Source organism: Octopus sinensis, linkage group LG19, assembly GCF_006345805.1.
Source record: "Octopus sinensis linkage group LG19, ASM634580v1, whole genome shotgun sequence".
In the NCBI taxonomy this organism is placed as follows: Eukaryota; Metazoa; Mollusca; class Cephalopoda; order Octopoda; family Octopodidae; genus Octopus; species Octopus sinensis.
Window position 1 is genome coordinate 27,893,290 of NC_043015.1, and position 18,399 is coordinate 27,911,688.

At 35.6% G+C, this 18,399-nt stretch overlaps 1 protein-coding gene across 2 annotated transcripts in view; it reads right to left on the reverse strand.

Moving 5' to 3' along the window:
- LOC115222264 (ras-related protein Rab6) overlaps positions 1-18,399 on the reverse strand; it is a 218,660-nt gene that overhangs the window by 36,216 nt on the left and 164,045 nt on the right. For both annotated transcript variants that reach the window (XM_029792428.2, XM_036511325.1), the window contains exons 4-5: positions 3,341-3,446; positions 2,658-2,769 (exon numbers count right to left, since the gene is read on the reverse strand). In XM_029792428.2, coding sequence (XP_029648288.1) covers positions 2,658-2,769; positions 3,341-3,446 — 218 coding nt within the window. The remainder of the gene's footprint in view (positions 1-2,657; positions 2,770-3,340; positions 3,447-18,399) is intronic.

An 18,399-nucleotide genomic window follows, 5' to 3' on the forward strand; every position in this document is an offset into this window, starting at 1 on the left:
TCTGCACTTCACCTTTGTTAAAGGTGGTGATTCTTTTGCCTAATCTGAAAAATTTATTGGAATTATTGATTAGAAATTTATGGTTTGCAATCTTAATTTTAGTCAAAGATAGAGACTGTTTAAATTTAAGATATTTTTAAGATATAAGTTTCAAGCAACAATCTTCAAAAGGAGAGTAGAAGGAAAAAAAAGACTGAATGCTGCAGGTTATTTTTCCCCCATGATAAATTACTATTATTTCTAGATGAAGTATTTTCAAGAATTTTTCTTAACATAATTTCCATAATAAACAATACTATCCTTCAAAACCTAATAGACCATTGCTGTCATTTTATAATAAAAGTACAGTATTTATCACTGTGTTATATATAATACATGAAATTTAAGAATTTAGAGGAAAGAACAGCAAACAATGCTATAATAATAATAATAATAATATAATAATAATAATAATAATAATAATAATAATAATAATAATAGTAATAAAATCATAACTGCCATTGATTCAGTACTTGACTGGTACTTTATTTTATAGACCCTGGAGAGATGAAAGACAAAGTAGACCAGAGCAGGATTTGAAGTCAGATTGTAACGAGCCAATTTTGTCTGATGCCCTAACAATTCTGCCATTCCACTTTCCCCTTTTGCTTAGTGGAATTTCTTGTGGCCTTATGTTCTGTGTTCAAATGCTGTCAAGGTCAACCTTGCTTTTCACTGTTTCAGGGTCAATAAAATAAGTATCCGTTGAGCACCAGGGTCAATGAAATTAACTAGCTCTCTCCACACAAAATTTCAGGCTTTGTGCCTTTAGTAGAAAGGATTATCATTATTATTATTATTAATATTATTATTCTATGTTTGACTTTTGCTTTGCATTTGCACAAGTTGGCTCCAAGTCTCACACAGAGACCTCAAGAGACAACAAGTTGGAAGTTCATGTTGGTGTTATGCCTAGGGTGTCATATATTTGGTTTTGTACTTAGTGTTGTTCTAGAGAATGTTTAAGAAACCATAAGAAAATCATGTTTGTTTTAAAACTTGAGATTAAATAGAAAGTATTTTGCGTAAGATATGAGCAGTTCCCATGAGCACTATCTTTTGAATTTCTGCCATTTTGGGGTTTCCTGGTATCTGAGCTAGGTAGCCATCAGCCCCTTTTGCTATCATTCCCAGGGCACTTATGACAACAATTATTATTATTATTATTATTCTGCAAAATCAATAGTTTTTTAATAAGCTTTCACTGGATTTTTAGAGCAGCTTACACTTGCAAGCTGCAATTTTTGTAAGAGTTATTTAAACAGATAATATTTTACTGATGCAACTGACAAACACATTAAAATATAGGTAATCACAGAATGAGCCAAAATACATTCGATAGATAGTTCTTCAGCTATTCTATTGTACTTTGCACAAAAGACAAAGCCTTTTATTTTTAATAACTGTACTTGTAGTTTAGATCACCTATATCGCTTGCTTGTATTGATTTTTCTCTTCTTATCGCATCTTGTCCTAGTCTAAAACAAAGTGTGTTTAGGAATATAAAAATACAAATAAATAATCAAACAAAAAATCACCAACATGAAAATGAAATTGTGCCAATGGGAGCAAACTAGCAAACAACCAGTTACATCCAGTACATATGTTCTAATTCATCTTTACAGGAAATCTTTTTGAATGCAACAAGTGGTCTCTGGTTCTATTAGATACGATAATTGTCAGGAGATTCAAAAGATCAAATATCTTTAAATCTACTTCGACAGTTGAATACTTATGTTCATTTGTGAGCAGCCGCATCTAATTCGAAGAGATATAACACAATTATTTCAACCACAATAGCTGAACGACGTCCCGTGTATGTGTGCTATAGAAATATATTCCAGTCTGCGAGCGACAGCATCAGAAAATGACAAATCTGCTAAGAGCAATTGAACTAACAAACTGGCTTTGTTTTGAATGCAATCAGTGAATTTCATTGGGAAGGGAAAAATCACCTGCCAAACTAGATCAAGTCACAGTTATCAGTTCAAATTATATAGGATAGTCAACGTATAGGCGCAGGAGTGGCTGTGTGGTAAGTAGCTTGCCAACCAATCACATGGTTCCGGGTTCAGCCCCACTGCGTGGCATCTTGGGCAAGTGTCTTCTGCTATAGCCCCGGGCCGACCAATGCCTTGTGAGTGGATTTGGTAGACGGAAACTGAAAGAAGCCTGTCGTATATATGTATATATATATATATATATATATATAGGTGTGTGTGTATATGTTTGTGTGTCTGTGTTTGTCCCCCTAGCATTGCTTGACAACCGATGCTGGTGTGTTTACGTCCCCGTCACTTAGCGGTTCGGCAAAAAGAGACCGATAGAATAAGTACTGGGCTTACAAAAAGAATAAGTCCCGGGGTCGATTTGCTCGACTAAAGGCGGTGCTCCAGCATGGCCGCAGTCAAATGACTGAAACAAGTAAAAGAGTAAAAGAGAGTAAAGAGTATAATCTCAAACAGTTGTGAAGAGTACAGTTTATTACTGGCGATAGTGTTTCGCATCTTGTCTTGTAATATAATGTTAAGCTTTGCATAAATCAAAAAAAACACTCTGCATCACGACAAGATATAAATTAAGATAAACAAACGAAGAATTTCAAAATGTCTTTTTACCTCTTTTCTGAAAGATCTGTTTTGTTTCCTACAAGCATAATTATTACATCACTACCTCGTTCTGTTCGTACATCGTCAATCCATTTGGAAGTTTGTTGAAAAGAATTAGCATCTGTAAATGTTAAGCACACACAAAAAAATTAAATAATATATATAAATGGATATTGTCATTACAAAATAATGAGGTAAAAGTGATTAATAAAAGTATACGTGTGTATTTTTTTTAATGGTTATAATAACTGTACTATGGATGCGAAAACCAAACTCTTTAGTGAAACTTTCATGCCTTTTTCATTAGTAAAACAATCTCTTAAAAGCCAATTAGGTGTTAAAGCTGAAATGAAGACTGGATGTAATAAATAAACAATCGATTCAAAACTAAAATTATCTTAATTCATACATCACTGTTGTGTCATAAATTACACAGCTCTTAATGGTAAAAAAAGAAAGAAAAAGTATTGATTTATTGATCCTCGAAACAAAATAATTGTAATATTGTTGAAGTAATTACCAAAAATTAAATTTACAAATAACATGAGACAAAAAAATAAATAAATAAATGAAAGAATTTCTTTTCCCCTCGTCATCTTCCTCCCTCAGTCTAAGAGCAATACCATTTATATATGTTGACAGCAAAGCCTCCAAATAATGCGATATCAATGTCAAGGTTATTTAGTACTTACTTGTTATATCATATACAACCACAGCAACTGAAGAGTCTCTAATATAGCTAGGAATTAAACTTCTGAATCTTTCTTGACCTGCTGTATCCCATAATTGAAGTCTTATCTGGAAAACAGAGAAAAATATATGCGTGTGTGAGAGTATATATATATATATATATATATAAAAGAATACCTAAAGTGATAAGGAGAAAGTGGTCTTTCCTTCCAATCAATATGTTGACTAATTAATTTTTTTTATCCTCTCTCACCAGTGCCCCACTTCCTTTCCTTTCCTTGAAGAAGGTCCTAAATCCGAAGCATGAAGACATGCCTTATTTATTTCAAGTGTTCCCGTATCTTCCGGCATCTTACAGTATGTAGTGTAAAAATTCAAATTTCATCGCTGTCTTTCCAAATCTTGCAGCATTTCCCAAGCAATTATTGGTCCTCCAAAATCATTTTGGTGTATAAGTTGACATAGCTTTTTTAGGCTGTAAATTTTGATCTGAAAATTCTAAATGCCTGCTGGAAATTCAGTAATTTCAGAGAATTTCTATGACTTCACCAGCCCCAATTTCTGGCCTCCTAATTTCCCCAATAGTAATCCCATTAATTACTGTATGGTGGGGAGCACGGTTGAGAAAGACACCAACCACTCTGCTTGCAGCACCAAGGCTGAGCTGGAGGCCAAAATCAAGGAAGTGTTCAAAGATCTCTCCAGAGACACGGTGAGATACATATGTGCTGGGTTCTGGAGCTGTTTCGAGGCCATGGTGGAAGCTCAGGTCAGCTACTTTGAGTAAACTTTTATCTCCCAGCCACAATCTAGTTGATATGCTATTTTTTAATTAAAAAAAAAATACTTATTTTTGGATGGGATATTGTTTTCTTTTTCTTTTATGCAAACTGTCGAATTACAATGACAGAATTAACATAGATGCTAAGGGAGCCTTTATACTGTTGTTTGACCTGCCAGAAATAGCAGTCAAATGTCACTGGAAGCAAGTTCTTCAACCCAGTTGTGTTTCATTATGCTGCACCAGGAAATTCTATCCTCCATTTCCTCAGGAAGGTCCTCAATTTCATCCTCTACTAGGGTGTGGAAGTTTTTAAAACAATCCATTTTAATGTTCAGCACAACAGAAATGAGCAGCAAAACTGACAAATTACTTTAGAATAAGCAGGACACATTGGACATTGTACTCTTAGATATATTACACCTGAATAAAATGAGGGCCTCGAACAGAACATTCATGATCACAATCTATCTGATCCTTCAATGCTTACACTAAAATAAAATAAACCATCGTTCAAAAAATTGCCATTACTATTATTTGATACATCAGTCCTCTGCCAGTTAAAGTCTTTTGCTTTATTTTCATTTCTAATATCTTTGGGACAGACATAAAAACTATAGCTTCCTATTTTCCTGTTCAGGAAAAATCTTAATTTTCAATTATTTTCTTAATGATCAAACTTTATTTCTTTCGTTCTTATTGCTTTAAATATTTATAAATTAAAACCACAATAACCAGTCCAACAGACAACACAGCACAACAGTACAAGTTGTTTGCTTGTAATATAAATTCCTATTAAATAAACATATAGGAGTATAATAAAAATTGGAATCATTTAAAATTTATTAAAAAACAGAAAACATTGGCGTAATTCGTTTTTTTTTTAAAGCTATAAGTTTATTCCATTTTTCGATTTCGTTCGTTATTCAGCTGAAAGCTAATCATACCAGTAGAAAATTGAACTGGTTTCCAAGGATACGACAAAAATTGAAGTATTTTTGGATTAAATGAATAGAATAAGCACCTTTATGTGGAAAGAATCAGAAAAATTTCTGGAGTAAAAAGAGGCAAAACTGAACTTGATCATTCACTGTGTCACTCTACAATTCAAATACAAAGTCAATGAACAAACTTTTTCATAATCAACATCTAATTTATCCCTATTGACCTCAACTAATAAAGAAATAGAGGAACTGTGACATTCACAGCTCCCATACTAAGGGTTGCAAGTTCAGATTACCAGAAATTAACTTTTGCTCTATTGGCAAACAATGATTTCTATGATAGACACAAGGTCACATATAGAGCAAAGAAATGTAACAAGTGAAACTTGGCCAGTGTTTATTTTATGAACCCAAGAAAAATGAAAGGCAGAACCAATATCACCGAAATTTGATCACAAAATGTAAAGGGATGTAACTAGATACCATAAGACATTTTGTCGACCATTCTACCAATTTGTTTAATCCACCACCCTTCATCACCATCTTCATCATCATGCTTGCATGGATGGAATTTGTTGAAGATTTTCTATAGCCAGAAACCCTTCTTGCTAGCTATTACCTGTTTCCAAGTAAGGCAATTTTCCCCCCATGGTTGGATGTGTTTTCATTGAAGATTAGGAACAAAGGGCCCTGCTTGTTATCATGGCTGCAGTCAAATGACTGAAACAAGTAAAATAATAAAAGAATGTAAAGAAAGCAAGAAGTGGGGAAAGAGGAATGGTATGAACTGGCAGACATATATATATATATATATATATATATATATAGGGAGAGTTTACGAAAAAAACAAAAGACGAAGACAGGTGGTGTACAAAACAAACAGATGTCTTAGTATAACGTTCAGGAATAGAAAAAGTCTTTTACGTTTCGAGCCTACACTCTTCTACAGAAAGGGACACAGAAAAAACAAGGAGAGAAAAAAATGTGTGTAGTGGCTAATGATCTATCATGGCAACTGACTCGGACAGAAATAAAGATGACCCCCATATATATATATATAATGAGGAACAAGAATGTTGAAAATAATGCCTTTACATTGAAACAGAAATTAGGCAACAGAAGAATCTGGCATAAACTAGAAATTGGTAAGAAAGTTGAGTTGGTGATTGAGTAATAGAAGTGGAAGTTATCAATGGATTTTCACAGAAGAATACTGTCTGTTGCATATTTAGGCCTAAAGTAGAATGGACTAACCCAAGAGAGATTAATGATACATTAATAAAAATTCGATAAAGCTGCATTTGTGTGTGCCTGCACATGCAATGAGCAAATTTAATGATCTGAATACCTAAAAATATTTCACAAGATGAGACGACTGTGGGGATACTGTTTGGATGCCTGCAATTTGGCATGGCTGGCTGGACATTGAACCTGTTTTGCTAACAGTACATTTTGGCATTGGAAGCAAACACAGACACACACACAATGGATGTGTGCAGAAATACATGGAGAGGGTTGAGTGAGAGAGAGAGAGAGATGGGAGAGAGATAGAAGGATAGGAGAGAGATAGAGAGATAAGAGAGAGATGGAAGAGAGAGATAGGAGAAAGAGATAGGAGAGAGAGAGAGAGAGGGTTGAGTGAGAGAGAAGCATTACAATTTATTGACATAAACAGTTTTTCACTCATCATACGCATAAAGAGAAATATGCTTAGAGAGAAGGGAGAGATAGGAGAGGGAGAGAGATAGGAGAGAGATGAGAGAGAGAGAGGGGTTGAGTGAGAGAGAAGCATTACAATTTATTGACAAACAGAAAGATGGGAGGAGGAAGGAGAGGGAATGAGATAGAGGAGAGGGAGAGGGAGGGAGAGAGAGAGGGAGGGAGAGAGGGAAGGAACTGAGGGATGTATTCACTCGTTCGACTGTGGCCATGCTGGGGCACCATATTGAAGAATTTTTAGTCAAATGAATCAATCCCTTGTTTTTTCTTTTAGCCTGGTAGTTATTCCATTGGTCTCTTTTGTTGAACCACTAGGTTACAGGGACATAAATACACCAATAGCAGTTGTCAAGCAGTGGTGGAAGACAAACACAGACACATACACACATTCAATGAGCTTCTTACAGTTTCTGTCTCCCAAATCCACTCACAAGGCTTTGGTTGGCCCAAGGCTACAGAAGACACTTATGCAAGATGCCACATAGTGGGACCGAACCTGGAATCATGTGGTTGGATGCAAGCTTCTTACCACAAGGCTATGGCAGAAGCGTTAGCACGCCGGGCGAAATGCATAGCCGTATTACGTCTGCCGTTACGTTCTGAGTTCAAATTCCGCCAAGGTTGACTTTGCCTTTCATCCTTTCGGGGTCGATAAATTAAGTACCAGTAACACACTGGGATCGATATAATCGACTTAATCCGTTTGTCTGTCCTTGTTTATCCCCTCTGTGTTTAGCCCTTTGTGGGTAGTAAAGAAATAGGTATTTCGTCAGCCGTTACGTTCTGAGTTCAAATTCCGCCGAGGTCGACTTTACCTTTCATCCTTTCGGGGTCGATAAATTAAGTACCAGCAACACACTGGGGTCGATATAATCGACTTAATCCGTTTGTCTGTCCTTGTTTGTCCTCTCTGTGTTTAGCCCCTTGTGGGCAGTAAAGAAATAGGTATTTCGTCTGCCGTTACGTTCTGAGTTCAAATTCCGCCGAGGTCGACTTTACCTTTCATCCTTTCGGGGTCGATAAATTAAGTACCAGCAACACACTGGGGTCGATATAATCGACTTAATCCGTTTGTCTGTCCTTGTTTGTCCTCTCTGTGTTTAGCCCCTTGTGGGCAGTAAAGAAATAGGTATTTCGTCTGCCGTTATGTTCTGAGTTTAAATTCCGCCGAGGTCGACTTTGCCTTTCATCCTTTCGGGGTCGATAAATTAAGTACCAGCAACACACTGGGGTCGATATAATCGACTTAATCCGTTTGTCTGTCCTTGTTTGTCCTCTCTGTGTTTAGCCCCTTGTGGGCAGTAAAGAAATAGGTATTTCGTCTGCCGTTATGTTCTGAGTTTAAATTCCGCCAAGGTCGACTTTGCCTTTCATCCTTTCGGGGTCGATAAATTAAATACCAGTAACGCACTGAGGTCGATATAATCGACTTAATCCGTTTGTCTGTCCTTGTTTGTCCCCTCTGTGTGTAGCCCCTTGTGGGTAGTAAAGAAAGGTATTGTGTATTTTGTTGTTTTGGCACCTAAACTATTATTATGCATGCCCCCACCACACACATACCACCCCCCTATACCTTTGTTTTCCTTTTTTCCCCCCATTTTTATGTGTTTTTTAGTTCAGAAGGATATCCATATTTTATGCATGCTTGCATTGATTAATACATTTGTGTAGGAAAATAAGAAACTAGTCAATAGCATATCTGCACTTTTCTTAGAATCCATACACTTGCATGATCGCTGTAATCTACAGGGAGGTAAAAGACTTGAATAGAGATTACAGCCAACACGCTGAGTGATGCCGAATGCAAGGAGGCTGGCATCGGATTTTGATATTTCGCTTTCTATGCATGCACACGGTCACATGTGCTTGTTAGAGTTCAAAAAATTATGCCAGATGAGGAAATATTGATAAGAGTTGAAGCCTCTGAGACAGAGAGAAAATACAATCTATCAAATTCATCAGGTGGAATTATTCATAAACCAAGTGTGAAACTCTTAAGATTTGCATTGCAGAGTAACGGTGGCCTTTGCGCTTCCAACGAGCTCGATATCCTACTATCGTCATGCGATTTCTCTCAACCTGACAACTGTTTGTTTATGAAAGCGTTTATTTACCAACAGTGTTTATGGAAATTTTGAGAAAGTGCTATGTTGAACACTCTGAGGAATTAAATATCATCGATGCTTAAATAAATAAAAATGGGATAAAATGTTTGCAAAAGACTTCCTTAAAAAAACCCCAAAAAACCAACAACAAAAAAAAAATGAAAATCAGGTCTTCTTCATATTTTCCATAGAGGAAGCAAGCAAAGAAATTAGATGTAAAATATAGAAAAATTGAAGATCTTATCTTTAAAATAATTATTCAATTTATTATTGGTTAACACAGGATTGACAAGAGAGTATATATTTAGAATTTAAAGAGAAACGTGCAAATTTGAGGAGTATCTATCTTTCCTTGTCTTACACACATACACACACATACATATAAACAGGCAGTTAAATAAATGAATGTGTATGTGCATTCATGTGTGTGTATGCATGCATGAAGGAAATATAGCTAGGTGCAAGAGTGGCTGTGTGGTAAGAAGCTTGCTTCCCAATCACATGGTTCTGGGTTCAGTCCCACTGTGTGGCAACCTTGGCAAGTGCCTTCTACTATAGTCTTGGGTTGACGAAAACCTTGTGAGTGAATTTGGTAGACAGAAACTGAAAGAAGCCTGTTGTGTGTGGTGTGTGTATGAATGTATGCGCGTGTGTGTATGTTTGTCCCCACCATTGCTTGACATCCGATGTTGGTGTGTTTATGTCCTCATAACTTAGTGATTCGGCAAAAGAGACTGATGGAATAAGTACTAGGCTTACAAAGAATAAATCCTGAGGTCGAATTGTTCAACTAAAGGTGGTGCCCCAGCATGGCCACAGTCAAATGACTGAAACAAATAAAAGAATAAAAGAAAAAAATGTTTTGCTTTATTTAAAACTGTAAATAATAATTGCTTCTAATTTAGGCACCAAGCCAGGGATTTGAGGGGAAGGCATTGGTCAAGTTACTATGAACACTAGTACATGACTGGGAATTTATTCTATTGACCACAGAAGGATGGTGATTTTTCTGTTTTTGTTACCATTTTTACCCCTCTGCAAAAAAATCTCAAATTTTATTTAATTTGATTTTCGCGGGAAGGATTGTTTCATTAAAGTCATGTATCGCCTTGACCTTCGAAACGTGGAGTAGATGAAATTAAGGTGACTGAAGAAGGGGAATTTTCCTTGTTTTGTATGTCCTGTACTCTATTTTTTCGTTGTTTTAAAAAAATGTTCATTTCCTTGGTTTTGTGTTTATGTTTTCGTTTCTCATTGTGTTCGATGTTTTTTTGGTGTCTTGTACCCATATATGCATGTATATATACATGTAGAGGCTTGTACGTACATATATGTATGTATATATGCATATGTTTTAGTTATTTATTAATTTATCATATATATTTAAGGCAGGTTACAATCAAATCAACTGCATCCCCACAGATTAAATTTTGGTGTAAACTAGTGAAAGCTTAACTATAGGGAAGCCACAAATGATCTCAGGCTAATGACCAGAAACAAATTAACCCAGACCTTTTAAGTGCTAAATGTTTGAATCACAAGACAACTGATTCTGGAGGGAAGAGTATGAGCAATTTGAAAGTTTGAAGCTAGAATAGATAAACAGAATAAAATGCCAAAATAGTTAGGATTGTAAATGAAAAAAAAGCTAAGGCCTGTATTCAAAACAAAATCAATGATTACAACTTTATTGATTCAATTAGCAGTTGGGTAATGTAATATTGTGTAGGGATTGTTAATTGGATGAAGGCAATCGGATCACAGAACACGGAAAGCCTGGAACAATAGTTGTTGATAATGAAAACAATAAATAAATGCTTCTTGATCCATACTACTGGATCTTGTAATCTTAATATTACATCCATGCTTCCTAAGAAGCTGGAAGTTTCAAGATTATGAAGAAAGAGAGCAAGAATGATACAAGTAATTTTGAAAAAAATATAATACTGAGTTCTCGAAAGAAAATAAATGAAAATTATATTTTCCCCCCCAAACAGTTCATGAGAGAAAGAAAGGCTGTTGACTGAATGAACTAACATTTATTGTTCCTGAAATTTCTTGAGCTTTACATCATAATATATACAATCTTTAAAGATTCTCTTGGATTGTCTAAACAAACAGATTAAACAGCAACTTGTTTGGGAAACATTAGGAGTGTTCGTTGTAAGCTGGATACAAATATCACTCTGCAGCCACAACTATTAAGAGATGACTTATTCACTATCAAAACAGATGATTAAAAACAATTACTCTTTCACTTGTTTCAGTCATTTGACAGCGGCCATGCTGGAGCACTGCCTTTAGTCAAGCAACTCGACCCCGGGACTTATTCTTTGTAAGCCCGGTACTCATTCTATCGGTCTCTTTTGCCGAACCGCTAAGTGACGGGGACATAAACACACCATCATCGGTTGTCAAGCAATGCTAGGGGGACAAACACCAGACACACAAACATACACGCACACATATATATACATATATACGACGGGCTTCTATCAGTTTCCGTCTACCAAATCCACTCACAAGGCATTGGTCGGCCCGAGGCTATAGTAGAAGACACTTGCCCAAGGTGCCACGCAGTGGGACTGAACCCGGAACCATGTGGTTGGTAAGCAAGCTACTTACCACACAGCCACTCCTGCGCCTTGTGTACAATTGCAGCATGGAAGGTGTTTATAAGCCATTTAAGAAACACACAAAACTGTTAGATTCACTTCAACATTTAAATTTAATTTGTGTCAAAATATTTTCGCCGCTTTGAGACCGTGACCTGTTCACTGACAAAGCTTCGTGCTGCATCTGATATTTCGACAAATTAAATTTAAATGTTGAAGTGAATCTAACGGGTTTTGTGTGTTTCTTAAATGGCTTATAAACACCTTCCATGCTGCAATTGTTTTCGTTCCAGCACACGATCTCAGATCAAGTCACTTGCTATGCAAGTACATCTCCGTAAAACAATCGTGTAATAATACGAAAATTCTTTGTCTGGATTAAAATACACTTTGAGAATTTAGGTCAAGGTAAAAAAAAAAAAAAAGGAGCTACATTGGAAACTAAGTGGTCATCATCCATATCCATCTGCATGTATGAAAGAGAGAGGGGTAAATGGGATGTGGAAGGAAAGAAAAGCTTGTATGATGAGCATGTAGAAAGAAGCCTAGATTAAAAGAGGGCAAGGTAAAAATAATACTAGATTTACACTTAATATCGAAGCAAAATAGGTTAATCTGGTAGACGTTATTTATCAGAATTAAATCAATAACATTTTATCCCTTTTAGTCTGTCGGTTCTGTGTGTGTTAAGATGAGTCTCCTTTGAACTGAGGTGACTGCTACTGTAACCTGTAACATATGATTTCCTATACCGAGAGAGATCAGCTTTAAATCTGATAGTTAATTAGATTTGATGCTTCTTCCTCAAGGCCCCTCCCCGCCCCAAAAAACCCTTAGAGAGTAGCATTAAAGTGACTTCTGAAAATGAAACAGTTCTATTTATTAGTTTGGGGATGTAAAGCCAGAAGGTAAATAATAGATGAAGGAGATAACAATGGTAAGACCGAAACTCAAAGCTTTAATAATTTGGAATACCAACAAGTAAATAATACTTTGTAACCATCTCTTCAAGTTTTGGGAGTTTAATGAAACTGAATAGCATTTTCATTTAGAAGAGATAAGGCACTGAAGGTATGTTTGTTGTCAGATTCTGTAGGTGAAGCTGGAGGGTAAACTACAATACCAATTTCAATTCTTTAATTAATTGTACTTCTGCCATGCACATATGGCTGTTCCCTCCTTCTCTCTTGCTCTCTCTCTCTCTCCCTATATACAAAGGAATTCTTAAAAGTTCTTGGCATTGAGTAAAAGAAAATACAGGAGGATCAGTTAATTATGATTTTATTCAACATATTCCCCTCTCAGATTCACACACTTATTGCAGGGGTCCTTCAGTTTTTTTAAGCCTTGTAAAAGAACTCAAGTTGGGTTGCCAAACAGGCCGTTGGTGATACCCTTAAAACAAGGAATTTTTCAGCACCCCTCATATACGTGTGTGTACACACAAGCACATAAATGCAAAGCAAGGTGGAAAAAATAGTACTTGAATATCCAAGACGGAATATGATGTTTTTTTATTAAAGCTGAAAATAATCTTCACAAACTGTTACTCAGAGTATCATGGGACCATTTGTTGGAAGTACGACAAACAGTAACTTGAAACTCTGAATAACGATTTGTGAAGATTTTTTTCAGCTTTAATAAAAATGCTTATATATGCATGGCCACAGCTCGTGAGCTGAAACTAGATGAAAATGAAAATATATATATAATATATATATATACATACATACTCACACACACAAAATATATATATAATATATATATATATATATAGGATGTGAATTAGAATTCACTAGAATCTCAATTACTTAACCGTATATATATATATATATACATACTCACACACACACAAATATATATATATATATATATATATATATATATATATATATATATATATACATACTCACACACACATAAAAAATATATATATATATATATATAAACACACACACAAACACATATATACATATACAGAGATAGATAGATAAATAGATAGGTAGGTAGGTAGGTAGGTAGGAATGTAGAAAGAGGGAGATCAGACAGGGATACAAAAAAAAAAGAGGAAAAAGAAGTAATGAGAAGAAGGACAAGACATATGGAGAAAAGAGGAAAGGGAGAAGTGAAAAAAAAAAAGAAAAAGATGAGGGGAGAAATTATTGTGGAGAGACAGCGTGGAGAGTAAATGAAAGAGAGAAATACAAAAAGGAGAAAGATTTTTTGTTCGAGTTATCTGTTTTTGTAAGGTTTAGGTATAAAGTGATTCTGCTAAATAATTCAAACATATTACACAAGTGTAACATTAACAGCCATTATGAAGGTGAGAACAGATCTAAATTTCATTGGAGATGGTTAATAGTTTAGAGGGCAAAATAGTGTTAAGATAGTTTAGAATCTGTTCATTTTTCTTATTTTTTTGGTCATTTAGTTGTGAAGACATATAAAATAGTTCAAAAATCTTGTTTGCAAAAAATTAAAAAAAAGTCCAAAATATCAGTACTTGATGTGCTTATAACTTGCTCTAACTATTTCTTTTATGCCTTTGACAGGGCTGATAATTTTTTTGGATAATTTGTTGTTATATTCGAAGAACCAAAAGCCGGACTAAGAAAGAGCATCAGGATCACCTTGACGGTATGTGCCAAAGACAACTCCCGAAGGAGCAAAAACATTACATGTTCACTTGACACATCCACCCATCTGTATTTATTGTTGCTCAATAGAGGACAGGCCTTGCAGGCCACAGCTACTGTGCTGAGCAACAGGCCATATCATCATCATCATCATCGTTTAACGTCCGCTTTCCATGCTAGCATGGGTTGGACGGTTCAACTGGGGTCTGGGAAGCCAGAAGGCTGCACCAGGCTCCAGTCTGATCTGGCAGTGTTTCTACAGCTGGATGCCCTTCCTAACGCCAACCACTCCGTGAGTGTAGTGGGTGCTTTTCATGTGCCACCGATACAGGTGCCAGACGAGGCTGGCGAACGGCCACGCTCGGATGGTGTTTTTTATGTGCCATTGACACAGGTGCCAGATGAGGCTGGCAAATGGCCACACTCGGATGGTGTTTTTTACGTGCCATCGGCACGGAGGCCAGGCGAGGCTGGCACGGCCACGATCGGATGGTGTTTGTTACGTGCCCACAGCACGGAGGCCAGTCGATGCAGTACTGGCTACGGCCATGTTCGGATGATTTTCTTATGTGCCACCGGCACTGGTACCACAAAAATACAAATTCCATTGATGTTCGACGTTATATTTTTGAGGCTTCTACAACCTACAAGAAGACCACGCAACTACATAGTGTTACTGGCATAGTGTTACACAACACGAAAGTGAGGACCTGTCAAGGCTAATGGGAAACAAAGATTCCGGGAAGGGTTATAGTGGAATGCATCTTGGCTGTGACAGTTTGAAGAAGATATTGCTTGAGGAGTGCAGTGAATTAAGATGGAAAATGTCAAGTAATATTAAAACTTAATGAATGAATAAATTAGTTTTGCATGGGAACAAGTAATAAAATTATCTACGTAACATCACATAGTGTTTTCCCTTTACTCTCATGCTTTGCTTTAACCCTTTTGATGCAGGCTTATGATCAAAGATGCTCAAGGCAAGACCATTCCATCTTTTGTTCAGGCAACTACTAATAAGACTACATTATCCATTTACAATCAAAAACTAAAATTTCAACTAAAATAAAGTTTTCATTCAACAAATTATAAACAATTATATAAAATATTTCAAATGACTTCTTTATTATCTTCACAAAGTTATCTCCCCTGAAAGAAGCGCGAAAAGTCACATGACAACTCAGCCGGTGGTGCCAAGGGACAGACAGTTAAAGTATTACGTCTGTGAATGTACTTGCAGAATGGAAACTGAGCTGAAGAGCCAGCTCTGCCTGTGTATGCAAGGTCATGCAAGATTCAATGAAGTGATTGACACTCTTCTGACAAGAAGGAACAATCAGCAAATATACACGTCTTTTACTTGTTTCAGTTATTAGACTTGTACCCTGCTAGGGCTCCATCTTAACCCTTTCGTTACTGTATTTATTTTGAGATGCTCTGTGTTTCTTTCAATTTCTTTAAATATAACAAAGAATTTAGTAAAATAACTTAATTATCATTCAACTATTGTTAAGAACATAAATTGTGACTAAGGTTTGGTGGAAGATTTTAATCCAAAACTTATGAAAACAAGACATCTGTACTACAAAGCCAGAGCCGGTTTCAGCCGGGTTGGTAACGAAAGGGTTAATTTGATTATGATGAGATAGGGCATGAAATATTTCCTGCTGCCAAAAGAGCGTTTTGCAGCTATTGGTTTATATCAACTAAGGTCACTCTGACCAGATAAAACAGAGCCTGCCAAAAAAAAATTATTTTTCTACACAATATATTGTAAATAATTTTTAAATATCACAATAAATAATATTTGGACTATCTCTCTTAAAAAGGAGTTTATATTAATTCATTTAAAACTTAACCATTTCAGATGCCATTAAAATGCTAACGGGATACATATGTATTGTTTCAAAATGGGAACTAATGTGCCATTATGCATTGTTTCCTTGGCAACCAGCAGATACCGAAAAACAATCAATTACCAAAGAATATATATGATAAGGGATTCCTTTAATAACGTACTGGAACATGACATTAGTTCCATTTGAAAACAGCCAGCAGCAATTGAAGCGATATTTAAATTAAATAAAATAATAACAGGTTCTACAAAAACATTTTGAAATAATTTTTAATTTTCTACTAAATCAATATTAAAATTTTATTTAAATTCTTTATTACTTAAAAATGATCTGCACTATGTACAATAAAAATTATACATGACTGAATTCATGTTGAGCTGAAAATACCTGACAATCAATTAAGCCAATAAGGGAAAGAAGATAACAAAAAAAAAAAAAAAAATGGTCTTCAAAGTATGCTTTCATATTCTTGTGAAAATAGTGATTTCTTAAAAAGAGGAAGATGAACAAGTTTAATTACAAAATAGATACGAAGACAGAAGCCCCACTTTTATTTATATAGCTTTAGGAATATTTTTCTAAAAATACATTATTAAAATATCACATTCAGTTCTTATGAACAGGTAAATGCTAAATGAGCCAGTTTCTGTGTAGTTCTAAACAAGTAGAAAGAAGGGAAATCTTTCACAAGGAACTTCCTTCAAAACAGGCACTAGATATTTTGGTTCCTATATTTTAGATAAGCTTACTCACTATAAAGACATTACTGTGTGTACCCTGATCCAAATGCTAGGAATGATGTAATGTAGATGCAGTGTTTTTGATAGGACGTTGTTACTCAAATGTAATGACATTTCCATAAACAAGGAACTCCACAAGAAAAATCTTACGAGATATACATTTTATACGTGTCTTGTAGGTGCAGGCATGACTGTAGTTAAGACATGGCACCCTGAGCAAGTGGCTCTCTACTATAGTCCGGGGTTGACCAATGCCTTGTGAATGAATCTGGTAAAAATAAAACTATGTGGAAGCCCATCATGTGTGTGTGTGTGTATGTGTGTGCGCGCACATATATATATATATATATATATGTATTACATATGTTTACGAAGTCTAGACAGATATCTTCAGCTAGCAGGCCTCTGCTACTCTAGACCGATGATGGGCAAAGACCCTGAAACATGCGTGTCTCTAGATGCAGGCCTAGCTGTTGGGGGTATTTGTCTCCCTTTGTAAATATATAAGGACACAGGAAATGTGTCGAGGCCGACAGGAAGCGTTGATGCTTCCTAGGACTAAACAGCGGTGGTGTAGTTCCCTCACTGTCAAGTTAAGTTGACAGTATACAACCACTGTCTCTCTCTCTCTCTCTCTATATATATATATATATCAAAATAAGCAACAAGGATATCCAAGGTAGTGTAGTACAATCGTTTCATGCTACTTCATTTTATTAAACACTGTAAGTATTACATCAGTTTTAAAATGTCGAGTAATCTTCAGCCACATATAGAATTTTTTAATTCAACGGACAATGCATCTGAATCTAAATTTTGCTGAAATTATATACATATATATATATATATATATATATATATATATATATTTATATCTCAAAATATTTAGTCTATAGTAATACCTCAGGAAAAAAATCTCTTTTCTATGAGCCATTTCCTGATGGCAGTTCAAAAAGAAAAGAAAAACTTAAGAGGCCATTAACAACCACTCAACTGACCAATTGAAACTGGGAAATAGTTTCATATTTGTATGACATATTAGGTCAGTCGATGGCTAAAAGTAGTCAGTGGCAGGCCTATCAAAATGCCAATGTCTTGCAGTGTTTTTCTGCAGTTGAAGTTTACAATGGTCAACTTTGTCTTGTGCCAAGCCATGGTTAATGAAATAAATGACAGTCAAGCGTTGTAGCAAATTAAATCTTGGCAATACCTGTACTTAAACATTTGTTGCCTGGTGCCCATGTTACATAAACTGGTGTTGAAAGCAGAGTTAGTACAGAAGCAATTGCAACTGATCATTAAAGATGGATTAAAGTATTTCTTTGTCTTGTTATTTGGATTATATATATATGTGACCTCGTGAGTACTGCTGGCGATTTTTTTCCTCTGTCTTCCCTTCTCGGGATCTTTCCTTCTCCTATGTTTCCGACGAAGAGCTCCGCTCGAAACGTTAAACCCTCCTTCTTCCCTTCTTTCCTGAGCATCCAATAATACTTTATTTGTTCCACGTCCTCGTGTTTTTTTGTTTTTTTTGTTTTCTTGTTTGGATTAACTTTATATCTATACATACATATATATATATATATACATACATATATATATATATACACACACATACACAGAGTGAGATGGGTAAATTGTTGTCATTTTATATTTTTAATTTGG